This window comes from Cryptomeria japonica, chromosome 3 (genome assembly GCF_030272615.1).
Source record: "Cryptomeria japonica chromosome 3, Sugi_1.0, whole genome shotgun sequence".
Classification (NCBI taxonomy): Eukaryota; Viridiplantae; Streptophyta; class Pinopsida; order Cupressales; family Cupressaceae; genus Cryptomeria; species Cryptomeria japonica.
In genome coordinates this window covers 405,059,214-405,083,557 of record NC_081407.1, presented here as the reverse complement: position 1 = coordinate 405,083,557, position 24,344 = coordinate 405,059,214, and the positions used below count along the sequence as shown (strand labels likewise).

The 24,344-nt window shown below is 37.7% G+C and overlaps 1 protein-coding gene across 1 annotated transcript in view; it reads left to right on the top strand.

Moving 5' to 3' along the window:
* Nucleotides 1-12,835: 12,835 nt before the first annotated feature.
* The window catches only part of LOC131035077 (uncharacterized), a 35,940-nt gene continuing 24,431 nt past the window's right edge, over nt 12,836-24,344 (top strand). The window contains exons 1-2 of the mRNA XM_057966703.2: nt 12,836-12,982; nt 13,124-13,419. Coding sequence (XP_057822686.2) covers nt 13,221-13,419 — 199 coding nt within the window. The 5' untranslated portion in view covers nt 12,836-12,982; nt 13,124-13,220. The remainder of the gene's footprint in view (nt 12,983-13,123; nt 13,420-24,344) is intronic.

Genomic DNA, 24,344 nt, shown 5'->3' with positions numbered 1-24,344 from the left:
TATGCCCCCACGTTAAAGCGATCACACATGCCTTATCAGGAGCGATTGATTTAAGGTAGGATACACCAAAGAGAGGGAGAGAGAGAGAGAGAGAGAGAGAGAGAGAGAGAGAGAGAGATCACATTATCACAAGGATTTAGCCCCCAATCAAGGAATAAACCCAAGGATAATGAACACAAAGCACGAGGTAGTTTCGCTTTCCTCGGGGTCAGTATGCTGTATGATAACTCATGTATATCATGTATACATATATGCATAGAATAGTCGTCATTCCCCAAAGAAAGGAAGCTACCTTGGAAGAAAGGGAACACGGGTGTCTTTTGAGTCAACATAAAAGGGACCAAAAGAGATCTCAATGATTTGCATCATCCTCGAGTAGACATTAATAGGGACAAAAAATAGAATAACATGGATACACATAGAAGAATGGTCACAAAAGAGAAAGAAAAGAGAGAGAGGTAGAGGATCTATAGTGCTAATGCAGCTAGTCTAGCATGACATCCACCTCCTGATCTTGCTGATCACTATTTCAAGAAGATGGGAAACACACTAGAGGAGCGACATCGAGCACAGTAGATGGAGATATCACAAGATCCAAACAAAGACTATGCTCATGTACTAAGTCACTTTGTTCGATTCTAGGAGCTAGGATTAAGGCTTTTGAAAATTTTGTAGATAGATGTTTGTTAACATCCACATATTCATATTCACTATCAGAAGCATGAGGAGTTGTATTGCCATCATGAATAACATTTTCACCTATTTCTTCATCAAGATTTATGGAAAGAGGAGCTCTAACATGAATAGAAGTAAAACCGTGACATGTTTTTTGTAACTTATGATTTAGAGATTTAGGTTCAACATATTATTTAGGAGAAAATGGAATCATGCCAAATGTTGGTGTTTTGGGAGATTGAATAGTTTGAGAAACAACTTCACGAGCTCTAGCACGATGTTTTTGTCGGCGATCTCTTGCACAACGATTTTGTTGGGTCTTAGCGGAAGATTGAGAAGAAGGAGGAATATTTATGAAAGGAGGAATATTTTTTGAAGGAAAAATATTCTCATCTTTGGTAGTTGGAGGTTTAGGTTGAGGTCTCTTAGGTTGAACAAGAGGAGAGATGGGTCTCTTCTCTCTATAAGAGCAAGGAGGCGAAACTACACCATATAAAGGAGGAATGTTGTAGGAAGGATACCAAGCCCATCATGAGGAGGAGGTACAGGTCTAACCTTAGGGGGAATATTATTGGTCTTCTTAGGAGAAGGCATAGTTTCATCCATAGGAATAAGTTGGGAATCGTCCTTAGGAGGAAAATTATTTCTATCAGTTAGAGGAAGAACTTCATCTTCAAGAATGATGGGAATATCAAGTGTTGGAGTTATAGTTTGGCTTAAGGATAAGATCATATCTTTCTTCCATTTCTGATAAGATTGAAAGAGAGAATTGCTTCTTGGTGGAAGAGATTGAAATTGTTGAGGCCAAAAGTAATCGATAGGAACACCTGGGCTTCTTTCAGCTGGTCGAAATAAGCTATGGTTAACAGTTATGATATCTCAATTGTGGGGAAATTTCAAACACTTATATATTGGAGAGGCAATAGCCTTCATGGAGGATAGCCAAGGGTAGCCTAACTTCACATAGAATTGTTCAGATGAAGGAATGACAACAAAGTTGACATCCAAAGATTTAGTGTGAACCTCGATAGGGAGTGTGATAGAACAAATGGTAGGACAAGAAAATCCATCAAATAACTTAATGACCACATTAGTATCATCATAGATTGGTTTATGCAAATGCAAAGTGAAAAGATACTCCTTAGTGATGACATGAACCAGGGAAGAGGGATCAATAAGCACACCACGGCAAGGTTTATCTTGAATATTCGCAACCATGTATAAAGGTCCATCGGGTGCTCTAATGGTCTCACCAGAGTTAAATGTGATACATTAATCCTTAGGCATTTCTTGTTTCTCTACCATATTCACCAAATTTGGAGCCGTGGTAGTAAGATCAGAGGGAGAGAAAGAGGTATGTTCAGTCTCAATCACATTAGAGGTATGAGAAGGTAAAGGATCAGTAAAAATCTAAAGATTTTGATTAGGAGGAGCTACTGATTTGTTTCCCTTATCATTCACACCTACCACATATATAGTATTATTATCAATCAGGTCTTGAATATTACTTTTTAATGCGAAACATTTCTCAGTATCATGACTAGGTTGACGATGAAATTGACAAAAAGAATTATTATTAAAGTAAGGTGAGGCTGCCTTAGAAGGGGTCAACTGGTTTTATTGCAGGAAGTGTGATAACATTTATTTGTAACAACTGAGAAATAATGCTATGTAAAGATTCATTCAAAGGAGTAAATTGTCTTTCTCTTCTGAAAATTTTAGAAATAGGAGGCACACCTATAGCATTCACATTGTTGTTGTTGATGGCATCATTAAATTTGATGAAGCATTTATTCAGTTTGACTTTGCAAATGATTACTAAGCACTCTCACCCTTATCACTCAGAGCCATAGGAGTAGATTGCTCCAGTTGACTCACAATCAGTTGATAATTGTGAAGTGTTGCGCACAACTGCAGAAAGGAAGTAAACTCAGAAAGGAGATGTTTGTCCCTAATGTCATTTTGCAAAATAGAAATGAAAATTATTTGAATATCATTATCAGGTACTGGAAAAGAAATTTGAGAATACAAATGCTTATATCTACCAATGAAATTAGTCACTTTTTCTTTAACACATTATTTACAATGCATTAAATCAGTCAAAGTGATTTTAGGACCTATGTTGTTTTGAAATTGTTGAATAAAAGCATTTGCTAATTGTTGAAAACAAGCAATAGAATAGGTAGACAAAGAGAAATACCATTGTAAAGCCTTATCTCTTAGTGTTCTAGTAAATAGTTTGGTAAGCAATTGTTGATCATATGCAAAGTCAGTACACAAAGTTTGGAATGTCTTGACATGTGTTAAATGATCACTTTTTTCATTATAGAGTTCCAAATGAGAGACTTCAATGTGTTTAGGAGGGACAACTCTAACAATATCAAGAGAAAGAGAACTCACAACATCAAATGTGGGCACACTAAACTTGGATTGACTCATAGAAGCAATTTGTTGTTGCAATGATGATACAGTTTGGGCAAGGCTATTAATGGTTGCTTTAGTTGAAGAATTTATGTTGACATGTTTGATTGAGAAGGTGGTGTGATGTTATTGAAAGAAGGCATTGATTGAGAATAGGGTGGTGGAACACTATGGTAAGTAGGCATAGGTGATGATTGAGTAGGAAATGTGACACTAAAAGGAGGGATAGAATGATTAGATGAATTGCTCCCTTGTGTCACAATGATTGGTTGAAAGACAATATGAATACTCATTGAAGGCATATGGTGCAAGAGCACCTAGCTTCATTCTCAGCTTCATTTTCATCTCAGGTTTGATTTTTGTTGTTTTAAGTTGGAAAGTGGTTTAGGATGTTTTTGAAGTTGTTCTAGGTTGTTTTGATGAGTTTTGAACTCATTATGGGGTTTTGGTTTCTTGTTTTCATCTTTTTGCTCAAAGTTGCCAGTTTGGTGTTGCCTGGCAAAATGATGGAAAAATGAGGTTTTTTTGTGCTTTTTGTTTTGAAAAGGTTTTAGACATGTTTTATGCTTGGGTTTAAGGTATGAGAAGTATTTTTAGGTGAGGGTTAGTTTTGGAGGTCAATCTTGCATTTTCTAGGCACCAAAAGTTGTCATTTAGGCATCAAAATGTCAAAATTAAGTGCCCTTGGACATGTACCTGTCCGTACAGGATGTTAACCAACTTGGAGAGGTATTTAATCTCTTGTTTTAACTATTGTAAGGGTTGATCATTCGAAGTTAAGAAGCATTTTGCAAACTTACACTAGTTTTTTGGGTTTTTCTCTAGTTTTTGGCTCCATGTGAACAACAGTCTGTACACCAGTTGTACTTGGCCGTACTATTCTTGCATTTTCAGTTTCTAATATGTTTCCTTAAACTTTTCCCTTTGGTGTCATTTGATTTTATCAAGTTTTGAGTTTGTGGCAAAATTAGTTTGATTTGACAGTTTCACTGCATTGTTTAGGAATTGGCAAGGATGCTTGACCAACTTGGTTTCTTGGAGTCCTAAAATGCTCATGTCTTCCCAAGAACTAGTTGGTAAACTTTTAGACTATGTAAATGCATGTTTTGTTTTCAAGAATGTAGGTGTAAGGAGTTTTGTGGCCATTAAGCCCTAGGCAAGTGTGCCATTTGGCTAGGGTCTTGAAGGAATTTAATGCTTTTCTTTACTATAGCAAGTGCATTTAAAAGTTGAACAGACTTGCCTTGATGAAGAAGTTCGTATGCCAAGGAAAAGAGGCTTTCTAAGCCATGAGGAAATTGTTTGCAAGTTTACTTTGTGAAAATAATGTAAAAAACAACGAGTCACTATTTTAGAGTCAATTTTCTTGCATTAGCCTACTCTCCATCATGCATTGGAGCTTGTAAGGTTGTTATACCTCCTTCTAATTGCTTGTGAACATGAACAAGGAGTGTTCTTGATGTTAACTAAGGTTTTGAAGTTGCCAAGATCAATCAATGATCTTTGAGGCAAGACTTGAAATGCAAACTTGCTGTCACGGTCAATTAGGACTGAGTTTTTACTTTTTCCTTGAAGTTATACATGTATTCTTCTCCTTCCAAATGATAGGTATGAAGGACAATAAGTAAAAAAAGATTGAGCCTTGTTAAGGAGCACTAAATAGACTTTTTGTGAGGAGTTCTAATAGTGAAAGTGCAGGTCACAGCGAACTACAAAAAAACAGCGAAAGACAAAGGGCAGCAACAGTCAACTTGAACAGTGAATTAATTCCATTTTGTAATTGCCTAATGCTTGTATGCAGGGCTAACATGACTCTTCTTTTCTTCTAGATGGTAGACATGTTCAAATGTTGAATGTAATTGGTTTTGTTTGCAAATGATGTGTTTGAAAGGGGCAATATTGGAAAAGTTGTAAAATGTTGCATTTTCCTTATAAGCAACTTTTTGTAAAAACTTGTTTTTCAACCTTTGAAGTGTAAATCTTCTTATTTGTGGCCTAAATAGTCATTAGTAGGGTGGAACTAAGGTCTCTTGTCAATATTGGAGGTTTATAGTTTGGATCTTGGTTTTTTCACCATCAAAACCCTTCAAAACCCTCCTTTTTCACCCATTTTTGGGACAGTCATGGAGAAGGCCTAAGAGACCCTAAAACTTCATGAATATTCAAGTATTCCCAAAAGGGTATCCAAAAATATAAAGCTTTTTTTTTGGAAGTCCATCGGTTGAACAGGGTGAGCACAAAACCCCTAATGGAGGGCTAATTGCCTAGTAGCCTGTTTTAGGCCTAAAACCAAGTTTTTGTCAAATCGGGTAAGCAAGTGAAGGTTGCAAAGCATGAAATCCAACAAAACAAGTTGAAACAGGTCAATCTAACATGAATTCAACCTATTTGGTGAGTTTGGCTTTATAAGATGGTTTTGGAGCCCTTGGAAGGATGTCATCAAACTAGGGAGTTGGAGCTTTTGAGTAGCCAAGAAGAGTTTGACATAGGGAGGTGGAGCAAGGTGAGTTGTTAGACTGCCTTTGATCTATTTGCACTCTGACCTTGGTTTTCACACCTTGAAAACAGTAAGGAACTTTTGACAAGCAAACATACTAATCACCTAACAACCACCCAGCACTTTCCTTCCCTATCATCATAGATAAAGATGAAGGATTGAATGAAGAAGAGGGATCGCCTCCATGACTAATGGTTGTAGGTATGACATTTTGAGTTGATGTAGTCATGATGTTTGAAGTGGAAGTAGGAATGCTAGTCATTGAAGTGGTCAAAGGAATAGAATGATTGACTTGTGTAGGAGGTTTTGAATAACCTAAGTTCTCAACACAACTCTTTATAGGCATGACATTAGATTCAACAATATGGGAAATGCCACACAATATATCAATTCCATTCTTATCACTTTGAAGCATGTGTTTTAGACCTTCAATTAATGGAAGAGCTTCACTACTAGGATATTCTTGGGACATCCATTGTTGAAGGTTGTCAAATTGATTGTCCAATTTTGGAAGTTGATCTATGGAAACTCTAGTCAAAGCTTCTTCTTCATCATTGGAATCATCAATTGGGTAGACATGGATGTTATTAGGGTGAGAAGAATTAGCATTATCCTCATTGAAGAAGTCACCCAAATTAGGCTCCATCTCTCCGGGAATTAAACCTTGGGAAGCCTTAATTCTAATTCTTCGTCTAATGAGGATAGTAGAGGTAGGACTAATAGTGGTAAAACTCATACACTAGAGGGAAAATTTGAATTTGAGTTTTGAATTTGGGGAACAAAGTTTGCAAAATTGAATAATGCACAAATGATGATTATACAATTTGAACTTTGTTGAAAGAAGAAATGACACAATTTCCAAAATAATGATTTGAAATTTTAAAATGAGGGCCTATGGGATACCACTTAACTTTAAAATTAAAATTGACAAAATTTTTAAAATCAGGGTAGATTACAGTTAACCTCTTAATTTTAAATTTTTTCTTGAAAGTTGTGATGTTGAATTTGTGAAGTATTTTTTTATTTTAGAGGAATCAAAATTTGACAAAATTAACCAATTTTCTGGATTTAAGCAATTAAATACAGTCATAACAGTGTCCCGAAATTTCAGAAAAAAAAAGCCAGGGACCGTGTTGAAGTTGCACACGGTCCGCCCAACTTTTTTGGAAATTTTCAGGGATGAAAGCTACAATGATTTTAGAGCTAACCTTAAAAAATTGGTTAATTTTATGAAGTTTAGATATGCGAAATGAAGGTTTGGATGTGAAAATAGGACCCTATTAGGGTTTTGAAAAAGACAAGAAATTGAATTGCAATTTTGAAAGAGGTCAAACCTAATGGATAAAGCCACCTTGGATAATATTTTGAAAACTGAAATTGGTTGAATTTGATTGAAATTTGTACAAAATCCAAGTAAATTTGAAAATTAGGGTTTTAGGACCTAACCACTGAATTTTTAAATTTTGAATTTTGGAAAAGGGAGGGAAATTGAAAATTTGAATTTTAGGCAAGAAGACAAAACTGAAAAATAGTTCTAAATATGAAAATTAAATGTAAATCCAATGTTTGCACAAATTCAAGTTGATTTTTGAAAATTAGGGTTTTGACAATTAACCACTTAATTTTGTAAAATTGATTTGCAAATTGAACAAGACAAACAATAAATTGAATTTAATGCAATCTTTAGATCTAAAACAATAGATAGCAATTTTTACAAAACACAAGTTCAATTCCAATTTTAACAACTAGGGTTTTGAATGAATTAACCACTAAGTTTTGCAAGAAAAATTAAACTTGTAAATGAAAAATATGCAATAATGTGAAATGTCAAGCATGCAAGACGTTGGGTTCACCAAAATGTAATGGTGAAAATGGGAGGAGGGGATCAAGTGGAAAGCTTTACCCTCCTCAAGAATGGAGTGAAAGTTTCACAAAGGATCCATCTTCAACCTCTTTCACGCATTATATTTAAAGAGAGGGGGGTTGAATTCACTAGATCCAATATCAATGGAGAGAGACTGAATGCTAAGTGAATTGGCAATAAATTTGGAAAGTAAAAGTAACCCCTCTTTTAGAATGGATAGGATGAATTAAGTGAATTGAGACTAAGTGTAAAGACAACAAAGAAATGATTATAACTCAAGATAGAAATGTAGGATGAAGTCGTGCACCTGAAATTAGTAGTGAAATGTCGTGACAAAGCTCCCTTGTAAATTTGAGCGAAAGTTGTTGAGATCATGCTAAAAGTGTACTTGGTCCTCCGATAAATCCGTGCCCCGAAAAGGGTTTGTCTGTCTCTGAAAATGAAGCTTAAATATGCAAATATAGCTATGCACCTGCAACCTACACACAGAAAAGAGAGAAAATGTTGTTGGGATTGAGGGTTTGCCTTCAAGTCAAACCCCAGTTTTGGAATTAACCAAATAATAAAAAGTACTTGCAAGTAAATGAAAGTAAATGATTGAAATAGAATTAACTTCAAGAGAGAATGCAATTGGAATGTTGATAGAGTTTGTTTGAAAGGATATGTAGAATCGAATGCTTTGAATGTTGATAGGGATCTCCTCTTCAATGGTTGAATCCTTGACTTGAATGCAACACCTAGCCTTGAAAGGAGACTTGAGATGCTCAATGCTTGATTGCTTGAACCTATTGAACTCGTTGACCTCTTGACTTATGCAAATAAGAGGGGAAAAATGTCTTATATACCTACCAATTAGGGTTTGTAACTAATTTTCCATCTCAGGCCGACATAGAAAACCTTTTTCCTGCTTCTCATTGACAAAATCAATGCAGGACCTAAGTGGAGGGGGCCCAAAATAGGGCAAGGACAAGGGTGCCATGCCCCTGTCTTGCTCTAATCCATGACACAAAGTGTAGGAGGAAAGTGCAGGATGCATGTTTCGGGAGGTGTGAGCATATCTCGGGTCTCCAATCAGGCTTAGGGATTCGTTTCGCCAATGTGAAGACCCAAATGCAGTAAAAAATTGCAGGGTCATGATTTTATGATGCTACAACTTGTGAGAAAAAAAAAGGTTTCTAAAATGAAGAAAAACAAGCTTCCAAAAAAAAGAGAGTTAATTGATGTTTGTAGATTAAGTTTCCAAAATGAAGAAGAGTTGATTTATGGATTAAGATTATGTTTCTAAATGAAGACTTAAGAGGGATTGAAATTCTGAGCGATAATTATTTTTTAAATAAGTAAATACCTGCAGAGGGGCAACACCCTTGTATTAAACAAAAAAGAGAATACAAGGCCTGATTCAATAAGAGTGGTAGGGGGAAAGAATCAGGAAGAAAACCCCCTACCTTAGCTCTATTCCTGAGATAAGAAAGACTAGCCCTGAAGGTTGGATGAGTACAAACATATACCAACCTCTTAAGGATACAAAGGTTTTAAGAAAAAAATGGACAATCTAAAAAAATAGAGAGACCGAAGGGCCTAAAGACAATCAGAGTCAAAGAGAGTCTTCAGAAGCATCATCCACAAGCACATTAGCCGCATCCAGGATAATGGGACATTCCATGCCATAGTTCGAATGAGTTGCCAATTCTGCCTTCTCCTTTGGGAGTCGGTAGTCATTTGGGAACCACTCTTCGCCCAACCCAAAACCCCAATCATTTCCATCCACCAGATCTTCGTTCTCCAAAATCCCAAAGTCATCAGTACCCACTAGATCTTCATCACATAAATTTTGCCCACCATTCCGACGCGAAACCACTTTGAATGCCAGCCGCTTTAAGCAGGAAATCAATGTTCCTGGAGATGACAGGCCAGGTTGCTTGGAGAGACTCGAAATCTAGAGAATTAACAATCACAAGCTTCTTCACCTCCGCTCCATTGCTTAGTGACATATAGTAATTTCGGGGAAGCAGAATTCTAAGATTGGCATCAATATTGTCCAATACAATATCTATTTCCCCCAACAGGCGATGCTTAAACATCATTTGCGTTAACAGTTTTGCTTTCTGCTTACTAGTCCCCATGTAAATTATCATTACAAGAAAAAAAGATCGGATATCGACATTGGCTCTGTACCTGTGGTAAGCCATAAGGAATTCCTTTCCCAGAATCCTCTTAAGGCTGTGGAGAATAAGAGGATGCCGAGAGAGGAGGACCTCTTGTAGATGCCTGTCCATGATTTCGCCTAGGAAAGCCATCTGGCGACAAGTAGCTTCAAGGAGGATTGAGGTCTCCATAGTGAGTCGCCAAGAAAGGAAAGCAATTGTTTAATGGAAAGAAAGGGTATACCATTGTTAAATAACATAACGTCAAACCAGAGAATATGACACCCTGCAAGCAATTCATACCCAATAAATACCCATACGCGTGAGTTGCCAGTATCCAAAAACCATCTGCGCCAAAGCTCCTCAACTTGGTGTCGACCGACTTTAAGCATCAAGTGATCATAAACAAATCTTGAGAGGATCTAGTCATAACTAGATATTAATAAAGTACACATATTTAATTCCACGAGGCCAAAAACTGACACTAATCAATGATGCCGACAATGCGTCACATCTCGTTGGTAAGAAGAAACCTTAATAGGTTAACATGGCAGATAGTTGATCTCTCCATCAGAAACCATGACCATAAAGTGGAGAGGGGGTAAAGTGGCTACCGAGGAGCAAAGCGTCGTTTTTCTCCACAACCAGAAGTTGCAGAAAGAACCGAAGAGCGCGCAACCATCAATAGACCCAACAAAGAGCGTCCCCCTCAATGGAAAGTGAGGATAGCATGTCAACTGGTGGAACCAATGCCACATCACCAACCGACCCAACAGAAAATTATCATCGGTGGATATTCAGGTCGGGTCACCCACGGCTAAAGCCAATTTAGAAAGTCTATCAGCTTCACCATTACCTTCCCTGTAGATGTGGCTAACCTGAAATTCATCAAAGGAAGCTAGCAGCGCTAGGATCGGTTGAAGCCACTGGTTAAGGCACCAACTAGGGATGTTATTATAGTGGATCACATTAATAACATTTAATGAGTCTCCCTCCAAATGAATTCTCTGCATCCCTAGCTCCTTCCCTAACTGAAGACCTCTTAAAGCCGCTTTGAATTCCGCTTCATTATTAGTAGCCACACCAATCTTTTCAGAGATTTCTTTTATACAAAGACCATTAGAGTCCCTCAGAATACAACCAATACCACTTTGACTCGGATTTCCTGCAGAAGCACCATCAAAGTTTACCTTGCTCCACCCATCCTCTGGCGCATCCCATTTCACCCCCACTCTTGGATTGGTCTAATCCACTGGGGTGCCCAGTCCAAAGATCGGTGGGATGAGTAGGTTTGGAAGAACCAACTTAATCTTACAATCCCAGTCCATGAACAAATTTTTCTTTAATGTTTTGGATTGGGCAGCCTCATTCAGGAGCTCAGTCGCGTGGTTCTCAATTTTCTCACAAAGAGACAAAAGGCTCATTTCTTTACCTTGGAAGATTTTGCGGTTCCTTTCTTTCCAAATTTCCCAAATCAAAAGTGATGGGAGGATAAAAAGCAAATCAACAAAAACAACCTTACCTGCCGGTTTAGGCCATTGCAAAAATCACTTATCCAGCCTTGCTGGGAAGGGGCCGAAGATTCTCAGTTTTCCCATGAAATGCCACCAATAGTGACTGGAGAATTTGCGGTGGAGAAGAAGATGATCCGTAGTCTCTTCTTGTTCTAGACATAAAGTACATCTACTGGGTCCATTGATACCCATTGACTGGAATCTTTCTTGAGTTAAGATTTTTCTCTGACAAGCCAACCAAGCAAAGGAGCCTACTTTGGGAAGGAGGTGTTGATGCCAAAAAAGATTAAAAGGCCAGTCTTTTTTTATCAATAGCCGCTTCTTTCAGTTTGTAACCAAAACATACTTTGTATTTGCCATCAGAGGAACCGCACCACCTAATAGTGTCCTTATTAGGGGAAGGGAAAATAATCCTTTTGTTAAGAATGTCAGTAAACAAGTCCTTCTAAAGCTGATGCAAGTCCAACTGATCCAAAGAGTTCCATTTCCATTTAGCAATACCATTTTCTTGGATCGGATAACCATACTCACAGATATTATGCCCCCAAAGGCGACAAGTTTCTGCCATAATAGGTTGCAGAGAGGGGTTGTGACATAGGGCATCTTCACCAGACCAAGAATCAAACCAAAAGGAGGCATCCCTGCCATTCCTAGCATCCCAGGTAACCTGATCGCTAATGATTTCCCTGCTGTCCATAATGAAATTCTAGATAGCCGAGCCTCTGGGAGGATTATTGATAGTCAGAATCCTTTTAGGCTTCAGGGAGTCTAGATATATATGTTTCAGGAGCCTTGCCCATTTTTGCTTCCCGCCGCTACAAATTTCCCAAACCAGTTTAGCACCCATTGCTAAATTCATAATCGAGATTTGGCGAATGCCAACACCTCCTGCCTTTTTTGGTTGACAAATCTTTTTCCAAGCTATCAAAGGGAATTTACCTTTGTCATCTGAACCATTCCAAAGGAAATTTCTCATTAGAGAAATCAATTCATCTTCAATTGCCACCAGTAATCTCAGGCAAGCCATGGAAAAAACCGATAGTGCTGAAAGAATATTATTAAATAATAAAATAATATTTTATTAAATAGATAAAGTGAGAATAAAAAATAAAAATAATTAAATAAAATTATTCACATTCAATTAAATAATAAAATATTATTTTATTAAATAGATAAAATGAGAATAAAAAATAAAAATAATTAACAAGTGATAAGTACTAATTAAGATGAATTAGGAGAATGACTTCAATGTCTACAAAAACTAACACAGTTTAATTATATAACACTTGAATATGTAAATTAAGATGATTGTAATTAATATTGAAAGTGTTTGAAAATGATTTTAAATACACAACTCTAAATAAACAATTTGAAACTTTTAGTGCATATATTCATGAATAATAATTATATCCTAAGATAGTCAACCTTAAAATTTAAATATCTAAAATTCAAGTCTCACTCAATAATTAAAAAAAAAATGAAATCTTTAAAATTTAAATAAATATAAATATTAATTTCATAAAATGTTTTGTATAAGACTATTAAATTTAAAATTATAAATTAAATATTAAAATCATAAATTAAATATATCAAAATCATTTATTAAGAATATCCACTAAAAAACCAAATCAAATGTTAAAATCACACATCAACCATATCCAACTAAAAGTGATAGATCTGAAAGTCTAAGTAAGCACTTTTATCCTCTTAAAAACAAAACACTGTTTACTTTGCAAGATTCATTTGCCACAAAATTAAGTTGTAAGCCTCTTTTACCATGCTATGCCTGATAATCTTGCTCATTGCGTTATGTAGAGCGGAAAGCATGTGCAATGTGCCGCTGCTGCAATCCATTCAAAGGAAAAAGGTTTGGTTTGAATATATTAGTCTTATCATATCGAAGTAGGTATTGAATTGGGGGAAAATTAGGTGTTCTGAATTGAATAATTAATTGATTGCTCCTAGCTGTCCTGTTAACCTGTGGGGCGTTACTTGACGTGTAATTCAGATGAAGATTTCCACGGTAATTTGGGGGGGCGAGATTGCGATCACACGCAGAGATAGAAGGTGAAGAGAGGGGCTGGGTGATTTCAGAACCATTCATAATGACCATTTTGAGTTGTATGAGCTTCAATTTGCACGGGGAGAGTGCAGAGGCGGCGGCAGAGGATGAAGATAGCAGCCATAGCTGGGAAAAACGCCGAGATATCTGCATCGCCCTTATCACTAAATATTCCCCCATGATTCTCTGCACTCAACAAGCCCTAAAAACCCAGTTAGATGACTTGCAACGCGCATTACCAGGTATTTGCTGGATCTATTAATACCTAACGACTCGTAACTTTGCATTTTCAGAAATAAGGTGCTTCAGTTTATTTATCCATTTTCTTCAATCATAGAAAAATGGCCTGCCCATTTCAAGCATACGGCCTTTTTACTCAGAAATATTGGCCCTGCCCATCAAATCCTTTCTTAGCACTCCAATTAATTAACTTGCTCGCTTCCATATCATAAGGCTTAGAAAAAGGCAGTCGAAATTCATATTGTCAACCACATTGCTTAATGACCTTTGAAATGGTCCTTGACAGCATGATTGCGCCAGACGAACCATATAGAGTTTAAATGTGAAAGCTCCCCATAAACGTTCCTAGACCATGGCCTGGGTGGAACATGTGGTTGTATAATGGTAACATAGGCCGGTCTAGCATCTCCTTGTTGAGCTTATTGGGTCCATTTCATGGTCGCACATTTATAAAAGGGTACTATAATCTCCTCAAATTTGTGTATCATTAGTTGTTTACGGTATCAACTCACTCTTACAGCTTCTAGATATTGGTACACATCTCTAACCGCTCGATCATCTTCAACTTACGATTTTGGCTAATAGTTTATATTGGGCTCGTTTTATGGACACAAATTTATTAAAGGACAGGATAATAGCCCAAATTCGTTTATTATTATTTGTTCATGTCATGAGCTCATTTGTACAGCATCTAGGTACTGGTCAGTTCCTTAATTCCTAAAACTTTGTATTTTGTGAAAGGGTTGTTGTTCAATTGAATGAGCACAATTAGTGAAGATGATGGTTTGTGATAGGAAAGCTGTCCACCAAGGTTCAAACCCTCAGAGGCGCCTTCGTGTCAGGTTTGACACCTGGGTGGCTTTGATGGAGTGCACTGACCCCTTCACATGGCTTCTTAGCTGAAGGCTGACTTTTTGGTCTAGATTTATGCTTACTCGCATTGTCGTAATTTGCTACATAAAAGCAATGATGCTGACATCTATGTAATCCAACTTGATTTTCATTAAAAAACAAACAAACTTTAGGTTCTGGCTAACAGCTCATATGGGGAGATTTCTAGCCATTTAAGCTTTATGAGGAAAGTGTAATACAGTTATATGAAGCTTTGTTCTCTGTTGTTATTTCCTATATCCCATAAATATCAGATCAGTTGTATAGCTATTGTAGCTTTTAGTCTGTAGTGTGACATGTATACGCTGGGATTGTTGCTATGTTTCCAAATCCAGAATCTGCCAACAGACTGAAACTTGATAGCTCAGATCGGAAATTTATCTCTGAAGAAAAAGGGTTTTGACTTTTCTGAAATGAACAACTGGAGCATTGCAATATAAATCAGCACTTAACAGAAAATCCGTCAAGTATAGAATTAAGTTGCTGAAATGCTTTAAAACCTGAAATAAATGTGATCTATATAATTTAAAATTGTTTGACACAACATAAACTAAAACTGCTACAAATACTGGTCATTCAAATTCAAAAGATCTGAAGTAATGAAGTCTGTTGTTGCTTAAATAAATCCTATATATTTGTTTTTCAAAAATTGAGATAGATGATAAAATAAAATTACTGTTTTTTATTTAATTTGTTATATATGATTGAAAAATAGCTTTCCATAGAAGGTGTAAATATTGACTGGTCAAATTTAAGATAATATGGAGGCTGCCTTGGTCAAATACAGATATGAAACCTCTGCATGATCACTTCCTTACCTGAAACATAATATTCTTTCAGCCTAGGGATGCCTTTTATAATGAATTTCCACCTTGTAAACTTTTCACTTTGTTACCGTGGGATAACTTAAGTTACTTTTATCTTTTTGACAAACAAAAAATACACCTAACGAACCAAATCCAACCAAACCCCAAATAGATCCACAAGATACTATGCTTAATGCTTATTACTACTAAGCATTGTAACAATTGTGGTGGAACTTGACGGTTCATTATCCTCCAATATTTATGAAAAAGTTAAAAAATATGCTTTAACCACACTGCCTCGATCTACATTTCCAAACAAAGCAAATGATAGTCAATTATGATTTACAGGCAGGAAGTTATAGTTTTCCTAATGAGAGAGTCTCCAAGGGTTGCAGACCAACATTGGTTCAATAGTTGGAAAATACAGCTGTGATTAATCCTGAAATGGTACTTCCCCTTCTTCTAATGCAGAGATTTACAGGACAGGTATATTTTTGGGTCAAAAATTTGTCGAAATGTAGATCAGTAGGGTGCTTTTCCATTGATTTTGGTTATAAGCAGTGTTCCATGGGCGTTGGGGATGGGGGGACGCGTCTCCGGGACGGGGGGACCAAGGGTCTAAATTTGGGGACGACGGCGGGGTGGTGGTGCTCATATACTTATACTTATACATATAGTACTTGAAAAACTAGTTTTGAAAAGATGTATAACAGTATAACAGTATAAGAATTAGATTTCAAATGAAACTATAGGAAATACCAAGATTACTTAGATTAGTAATACTAATTGCTAAAAGTAAATAAAATTTGACAAATGAAATTGTCAAATTGGAGATTTCTCATTTCTATCATATGAATATCGAAAAAGGAAAATGAAAATACGAATATCTGATGCCATTGCAAAGTCTATGATAATAAAGATGATTACATGATTCATCATTACAATGAGTAGCCAAATACAAATACTTGTAGCAATAGCATTACAAAAGAGACTAGAGTCAAATACAAAATGACAAAACTCAAAATGTAGCTAATGGAGGCCTCTAATCATGTGCGAACTCCTCCTCACTAGAACTGCTAGACTCCTGAAGATCAAGGTCCCTCAAGCTCACACCAACTAGCCCTGCATCTGAAGTGGTAGGATCATCCTCATCAATCTGTGAAGGCTCCTCTGGCTCTACATCCCATCGTGCTGCTGGACTCTCCTTGTACACAAGTGTCTTGCGGTCCATGAGACGCAAAGCACTGTGTACAGCCACAAGCTTCTCTGCTCTCTTAGAGGTAAGTCTGTTTCTCTTAAGAGAGTGGATGAAGCTATATGTAGACCAGTTCCTCTCAGCAGCTGAAGAACTGGAAACCTGGGATAGTAGACGGATGGCTAGAGTGGTGGTCAAAGATTTCGGGCCATGACAATTCCACCATAAAAGTGGGTCCTCCTGTGCCATGCTGTCTATATCCATCTTTGCCGCATTTGAACAACCTCTAAGAGTGGCAAATCTTCCCCATTCAGTGCGCATTGTACCAACATCTCTGGAATCAAGCATCTTCTCTATGCACCTAAAGAAACCCGCCTTCACCTCATCATCCTGAATTGGTGTCAGTCTACTCGGTCTAGCCTTGTACCACTTAGGATTCAAGGCAAAGGCAGCCATATGCAATGGAGTGTTCAACTTGTCCCATCTACGCTGAATGATAGGCTGGATTTGCTCATTGTAGAATGCTAAAGAGGGGTCCTTCACTTGCACAGCAGCCCTCATCTGGTCAAGCATAGAGTCAATGCACTCATACACCTCTCCAAGGTTAGGTGCATCCCCATCCCCATATCTGATCACCTGGAATACTGAGAAATGATAGAGACAATGTATTTCGCATCAGTCCAAAACACATCACTCTTCACTATCTCCTTCACCCTTCTCCCTTGCTCTGTCTTGGCCTCAGCCCACCTATTCCACTCATTAGTCATAACCATGAGTTGCAATGCCTCTTGCAACTCAATCATTCTCTCCAAGAAAATGAAATAGGATGCATATCTAGTCTCAACTGGTTTCAAGAACTCCTCCTTCGTGAAGGTCCTGAAGAGTGCATGTGAAGTGTGGTGGTTGCAGATAAACATCTGCACATCTCTCGCATCGGTGACCACTCCTCTAATCCAGTATATCTTCCCCATGTCCTTGAGTGCATTGTTCATGGCATGCACACAACATAGGGTCCACCAAATGTGTCTATAGGCTGCCTCAATGAGTCTCCCTGCTGCTCTACACACATGGCCTGCATCTGTCACTACTTGGACCACATTTTGTGGCCCAACCTCGTCAATAGCCTCCTTGAGGACCTGAAATTGGAAATCAGCATCTTTACGATGCCCTGTACAATCAACTGCTCTAAGGAAGTATGGGCCCTCTGCACATGTGACCATGACGTTGATGAGTGGACGATGGCTAATGTCCGTCCACCCATCCATAACTATGCTACACCCTGATGCCACCCAACATGCCTTCATCTTCTCCATCAAAATATTGATCTTGGAATAGCATTTATCCAAGATCGAGGTCCTCATTTTCGTCTCCCCTGGTGGCACATAAGATGGTCCTCCCTTGGCCACCATAGCCATCATCTCTCTATAATAAGGAGACCATGTAACATGAAATGGAATGCCATTGGCAAAGAAGAACTTGCCAATGGATTCATCTATCTCATCTCTGAGCTGCACATTAAACATATCAGCAATGGGGTTGCTCTGTGGTGTCTGCAACCTACGTTTCCCAGCCCTGGCGACAGTAGAAGTGGAAGTGGATGGAGATCCAAACATCATTCCTCCCGTCTGTGAAGCATGAGAAGTATGTGGCACATTTTGGTTGCCCTGAAGTGCTGCCCTAGCAGACAAAGTAGTAGGCATTGAAATATTTGTCTCATCTGGAACCCCCCAAAGCCTGTTAAACTCAATTCTGTACTGTATATTTTTGGCTTCCTCCAAAAACTTACAATGTTCACGCCTTTTCCTCTCCAAAACAGAAAGTGTGCATTCACCCTACTAATGCTACCGAACCATTCTGTGTCACAAATATTGCACTTCCACTTCCTTGTTCCCCCACTTGAATGTGATGTGCCTTGTACTGATATTCGTGAAGCAAATTGTTTTAGAGGAGACTTAGGATCAAAATGACCCCTAACATATGGTGCCAACAACTCTGAAGGGCAACCTGTACTAGCTGATGCACTTGCCATAGAACTAGATTGGGCTCCAGGATCAGCCCCATGGTCACCCACCTCATTTTCAGGTTCATATTCTGAATCATTCTCACTATGAGAATGGATTTCTGTGTCATCTTCACTCATGCCTTGGGAGCTCATTGTGAAATTGACACTGCATTTCACAAAATAAAAATAAAAATAAAATCATCCCAGTTTAACAATATATTTTAAATTTTTAACCTATTCATTTCAAGACTCAAAATGAGATTTGATGTTGAATCTTGAGGGCAAAATGATTCATCATCATTTTGCCCTCAAGATTCAACATCAAATCTCATTTTGAGTCTTGAAATGAATAGGGAAAAAAAATCCAAAAATGACATAGAACAATGAAAATCAGAAAATAAAACAAAAAAAAAAACAAGAAAAAGTTGAAAAACCTACCTTGTGCTTGAAAAATCTCTCCAAAATGTAGAAGAATCTTCTTCTTCCTCTTATTCTTGCTTCTTCTAGCTCCTATCACGCTTGCAATCAGCTTTTCTCACCCCTTCAACGAGTCTTCTTCAAGTTTTTCCTCTTCTTCAGCTTGCTGGAAAAAAAATCAGTTTTCCAAAATGAGAGTTAAATCTAAAAGAAACATACTTTTGTGTTGTTTTGGGGGGTTGCGTGGGGCCCACGTCCAATTAGGGTTACCCCTTAACCCCCCCAAAAGGCACATGTTTTTTAAAAAATGGCTTTTTCGGTTTGTTTAGACGTGGGAACGTGGGAGACGCCCAGACGTCTCCGAGGAGACGTCTCCACGTCCCGACGGTGTTTGGGTGGTGGTGGCGGGACGGCGGGGGACGTCGCGTCCCCGTCCCCCCGTCCCCGAGACGTCTCTGACGGGGGGATGCGCCCAAAAAGGGGGGGGATGCGTCCCCGTGGAACACTGGTTATAAGACCTTAAGGTTGAAGGTAGCTTGCCTAGTTTTCTATCAATTTGATATTCTCACCCTCATCCCTCTTTTCTTTTTGAAATGTGCCATTTATGATTTACCATGAACTCATACTTTGGATGGGAAATGATGTTATAAATGATCTGATGCCTATTATCAACTGATAAATGCAATACTAGAAGAGTATATGCTTATTGATGGTTTTGAATATGAGACATTTGCGATATGATGACGAATCTAGATTATTGGTCTTATATTTTGTCACTTGTGAGAGATGCCTGGTAAGAATAATTTATAAATGGTAAAGGGTAGGGTAACAGCCAATACACATATTTATTGATGAGGAAATGGAATATACACATGCATGATTGCATAAGGCAGTACAACTCATTCTGGTCAACTGTCATGCCTCTGCCAGAATTAACTTCCAAAACAGATCGCAGATGAACCAATGTAATTTTCTGCCGTCAACATGTAGCCAATAATTATACCGATTAAAGGAAATAAGGATGGCAATTGATGAATATCATGTTTAAAAAAAACAGAAACATTAGTTTAATGCTAGCACTTAGGGTTAAACAGTTAAATTCAGATTCAATTATTCATTACGAAAGGCAGCATTGTATGAAGGGGTGTTTTTTATTATATTATAATTACCAAGGGTAGCGACTTATGGAAGGGTTGTGACTCCTTCCAACAATACAATATTAAAGATAAATCATTTCAATGAGAGGGGCAGAATATTATGTGACTTTGCAAGTAAATATTACAGCCAAAGAGGATGAAAACCCTCCAAGGAAATTAACAGACTTGAGGATGAAAACCCTTACTTCTCCTATCAAGTTATTGGACGAAAACCCATAATTTCTCTAGATATCAAGGGCAAACATTCAAGGAAAACTAGCTGCAAATAGGAAGGAGAATTATAGCAGAAAATCAAGATAAGCCTATTTCTCAGAATTATGTCAAAGTGATAGAACTGAATATTATAATAAAATTCATAATTATTTGATTAAGTTATAATATATATTTATAAATATAATTACTATTATCATTTTTGAGTTAGAATGCTTTTTTAAAGGCAAAAATAAGAAATGTTTTAGAACGGGACATTGCATCAACCCTCCTTAATTTGGTGAATAGAACTGATAACACAACTATATTGTAACCACACCATATGATCTTTGTGTGGTTGTGAATATATGAGTCTGGAACATTGGCACATGAATATGGTCATGCATGTATACGTATACGTTTTTTCTGCCTGGTGCAAGGTTTCAACCTCAAAGTTCAAACATTTTTCATTTGAGTGTGGATTGTTGCCTTATGTTTCTTTAGGTTCTTACTTACATGCTTAGCCTATAAGAATAGCATTTATTTCGAGTCTTCTCCAAATTATATTGGATGCATTAGGTGCTTCGACAGCGTGGAAATTCAATTAAGGGGCATGAAAGAGTTTTGAACTGTTAGATATCAAGTAGCTTATTTGAATGACAGTGCTTTTTGATTTTAGTAGATGATGTTGGTGTGTCCATTTCTTACAAGCACTACAATGGTGTATTGTGGTCTTCTTAAGTTGTCTTTGGAATGTTGTTGCATCATGAGATCTTACCTTATCTACAAAGACCCATCAGAGTGAATACCATGCCCTCCCCCCAGTTGCAGGGATACTTTTGGGTCTTGGCCTTTTGGTGTGAAGTTCATAGATCAAGGGATTTTCATGTTTCTTGAGGTGTAGCTTGCCATGTTCATGAATTCCTTTGATCTAAGGTGTCATTGTTAGTTGTAGACATTTATTCCATGTACATTTGGCTTTGAGTTTAGAGGGACCCATCCCATCTCTAGGATATCTTCATTTCAGTTTGTTATTTTCCCAACTTTATTCCCCTCTTTGTGCACGTTAATGGTGACTTGTCTCATCTTTATCCAGAGATTGCCTACTATTCCCTTTAGATGACATCATTTTGTTGGGTGGTTCTAATGATTGCATCAGTCTTCACAAGATACTTATATATGATGTCATAAAGGGGAAGTTGTGCCATTAGAAAACAAACTTCAAGGAGTTTGTTTTACAAAGGTCCCTAGCTGATAAGGGTGAGCCTGCCATAGCTCGTGGGAGACACTTTTTTCTAGTTGGGCGACTCACATGGTTTTCACATCTTAATGAGCTATGTTGATTTTTGACCTCCGACAACTTTGCTTGCTTCCCTCATAGTTGGGTTATAGTGTGGTGGACTATGTTGTTGTAGTACGTCCTTGATTTCACTTATTTAGAATTTTCTTATCTCTCAATCTGTATACATTTGAAAATGTTCTTAATAACATTTTGTTTTGTCAAGATTTATGGATGCATTAACATCCCGATTTTGGGATTGGAGTGGGTAGGTTTAAGTTCCTGTCAAGAGGTGCATTGTATCTCAATTTTATTGCCTTCTTTTTGGTAGATTTGTACCCCTTGCAAAATGATACTTGTCCCCTTGAATTCCTTATATTGTCCTCATTTTGGCCTCTTGACATTAAGAAATCTTTATTGGGTTCCTTAGATCCCTTTGAATGCCTTTTTAATCCTTAATTTGGTAGCCAACATGTAATGTCCCCACTTTGAAATAAAATTTAATAATAAATGATAATAATAAAATTAAAATATTTAAAATTAAATTAAAATATAAAATAATATAATTAAATATGATTAATTAAAAATCAATTAAGTTAATGAAAATCCAAAAGACATGAAAGGAAAAGTTGCGACTCCCTCAACAATGAGATATAAAAGGGAGAAGAGAACCTCATTTGAGAGGGGGAATAATTTGTTAAGGATATAGCTTCATTCGGATTGAAGCAATCTGTATATACGTACATATAGAATTAGTCTAGAGTTCCTAGACTCGCCACGAGTCAGGCGAGTTCACCGAGTTGGCGAGTCGAGCCAAGCTCGGCGAGTTTTGCTTACTCGAGACTCGGACTCGGCGAGTTTTGCTTACTCGAGACTCGGACTCGGCGAGTTTTGACCATAACTCGCCTGACTCGCGAGTCAAGCGAGTTATGGCAAAACTCGCCAAGTCCGAGCTCTAAGACTCGGCCACGACAGGTCAATGTTTTGACTTGCAAAAAACAAAAAAAAACATGAAGTTGTTTGACAAGTTAGTCTCTCCGTCAGGATTCATATATGGAATATAACATTTAAGTATAAGTGACATTTCTTTATGTCTTTTCTCTTTCTTATACTTTAAGTTATATTCCATATATATTGTCAGGATGTTTGAGAGTGGTTTCGGACCTCCATGAGTTATAATGCAAAATCTAGTTTTTGGAGGATCCTTCAAATTTCCAAACTTAGTCAAATTTCAGGCCATTTCAGGATCAGGATGACATTCCAGACTTTTAAGGCGAGTTCACTCTGATCTTGATGTAAGGGACGGGACCTAGGAGGACACTATGCATTCAACCAAGGTTTGATTTAGCAATTTGAAGCGTGACCGGATAGTACACAAAAACCCTAGGAATGATCTAAATAACCCCTAATCACTCAACTGACCTAACCTCCTTCACTCCACCTTGAGGAGATCCACCTGACTTGATGACCTTTGAGAAACTTAATCCCTTCAATGCAAAGGCTAAGACACTAAAACGACCAACAACAAAACTAAAAGAGCTAACCCTAGAAAGCAAAAAGTGGGGGTCTTCATTTGCAATGGGTTGATGTGTGAGTACCTCACAACAGGGATGTTTCTTAAAATTTTGAAAAAAGGGGGTGAGTTGGGGACATTTCCTACCTGTCTCCACATCCCAAAAAATCCCCCCATGGGGCACAAGGTTATTTTTGGCAAGGGACATGTCTCTGAGGAGCATATTTTCAAACCCTTTTGGCCTCACAATTCCCCCTTCCATCCAACATATATATACCCCAAGGTCAACTATAGTCCCAAGGTAAAACTTAAGTTCAACAAGCACACTATTTAATGCTACCATACACAAGCACTCCTTATAGTTTCCAAGTGAAGATGTTCATGATGTCTCATGTTGGTGCTCCCAGAATTTCAGTTTGGCCAAAGAAAATACTAAACAGAAGCCCCAAACAAGTAGATACTCTACCAGCATGCCTTTCATGGCATAACAAGCCAGCACACATTATAATTGGGCTTTATTCAATAATGGGTGCATGAAATAATTTTTAAATCGTTAAAAATCTCTTAATTTCAAGGTTTTTTTTAATTTTGCCAAGTCATGGCCGAGTCGTTGCCGAGTCATAGCCGAGTCACGAGTCGAGTCGGCCTTGCCAAGTCCGAGCCGAGTCCGAGTCTGGGAACTATGGTACACACACACACACACACACACACACACACACACACACACACATATATATACATATTTATTACTTTATATAATAATCGATATGGTTCAAAATAATCCCGATAGCCATCGGGGTCGAATTGGTTAGTGAGCCCAAGCACCATCATTGTTAACTAATGAACATCAGCGGTGAACAAGGGATGGAGGGTCATGTTCCCGTAGGGTCATGACTCTATGTGACATAAGCCACGTAGAAGTCATGCCCCTATGTGGACATGACTCTCCATCCTTATATATGCAAAGGTGTCGACAACTTGCTCGTAATTGAATTCAATAACTGTGGCAATCTCATGACCCAACAAGCTGTCGACATTATCGTAGAAGATTAATATAACAGAGTTATATAGATACGCAGTGGAGGAAAACATATTCATTGTAGTGATCTCATTAAAGTCCATTCTTCCTAAATATTATCAGACTGTTATCTTCTCTATATCTGGTCCAGATTCCTTAACATGGTATTAGAGCCAAGTTGGTAGAGAAATAATAAAATAGAAACACCTCTTTTCCAAAAAAAAAATTCAGACTTGCATTCAGAACAATTATGGTGAACAGTGTTAGAGTGGAGGATAGACTTGAAGGCGCATCCAGCTTTGTCTCATGGAGAATTCAAATAACAACAATTCTTCAAGAACTCGAACTAGATGCATACATAGAAGAAGACACTAAGATGCCCAAAGACGAGCCAGAGAAAACAACCTGGAAAAGACACAACAACAAGGCTAAGAAAATCATAATTGATGTTGTCAAAGAT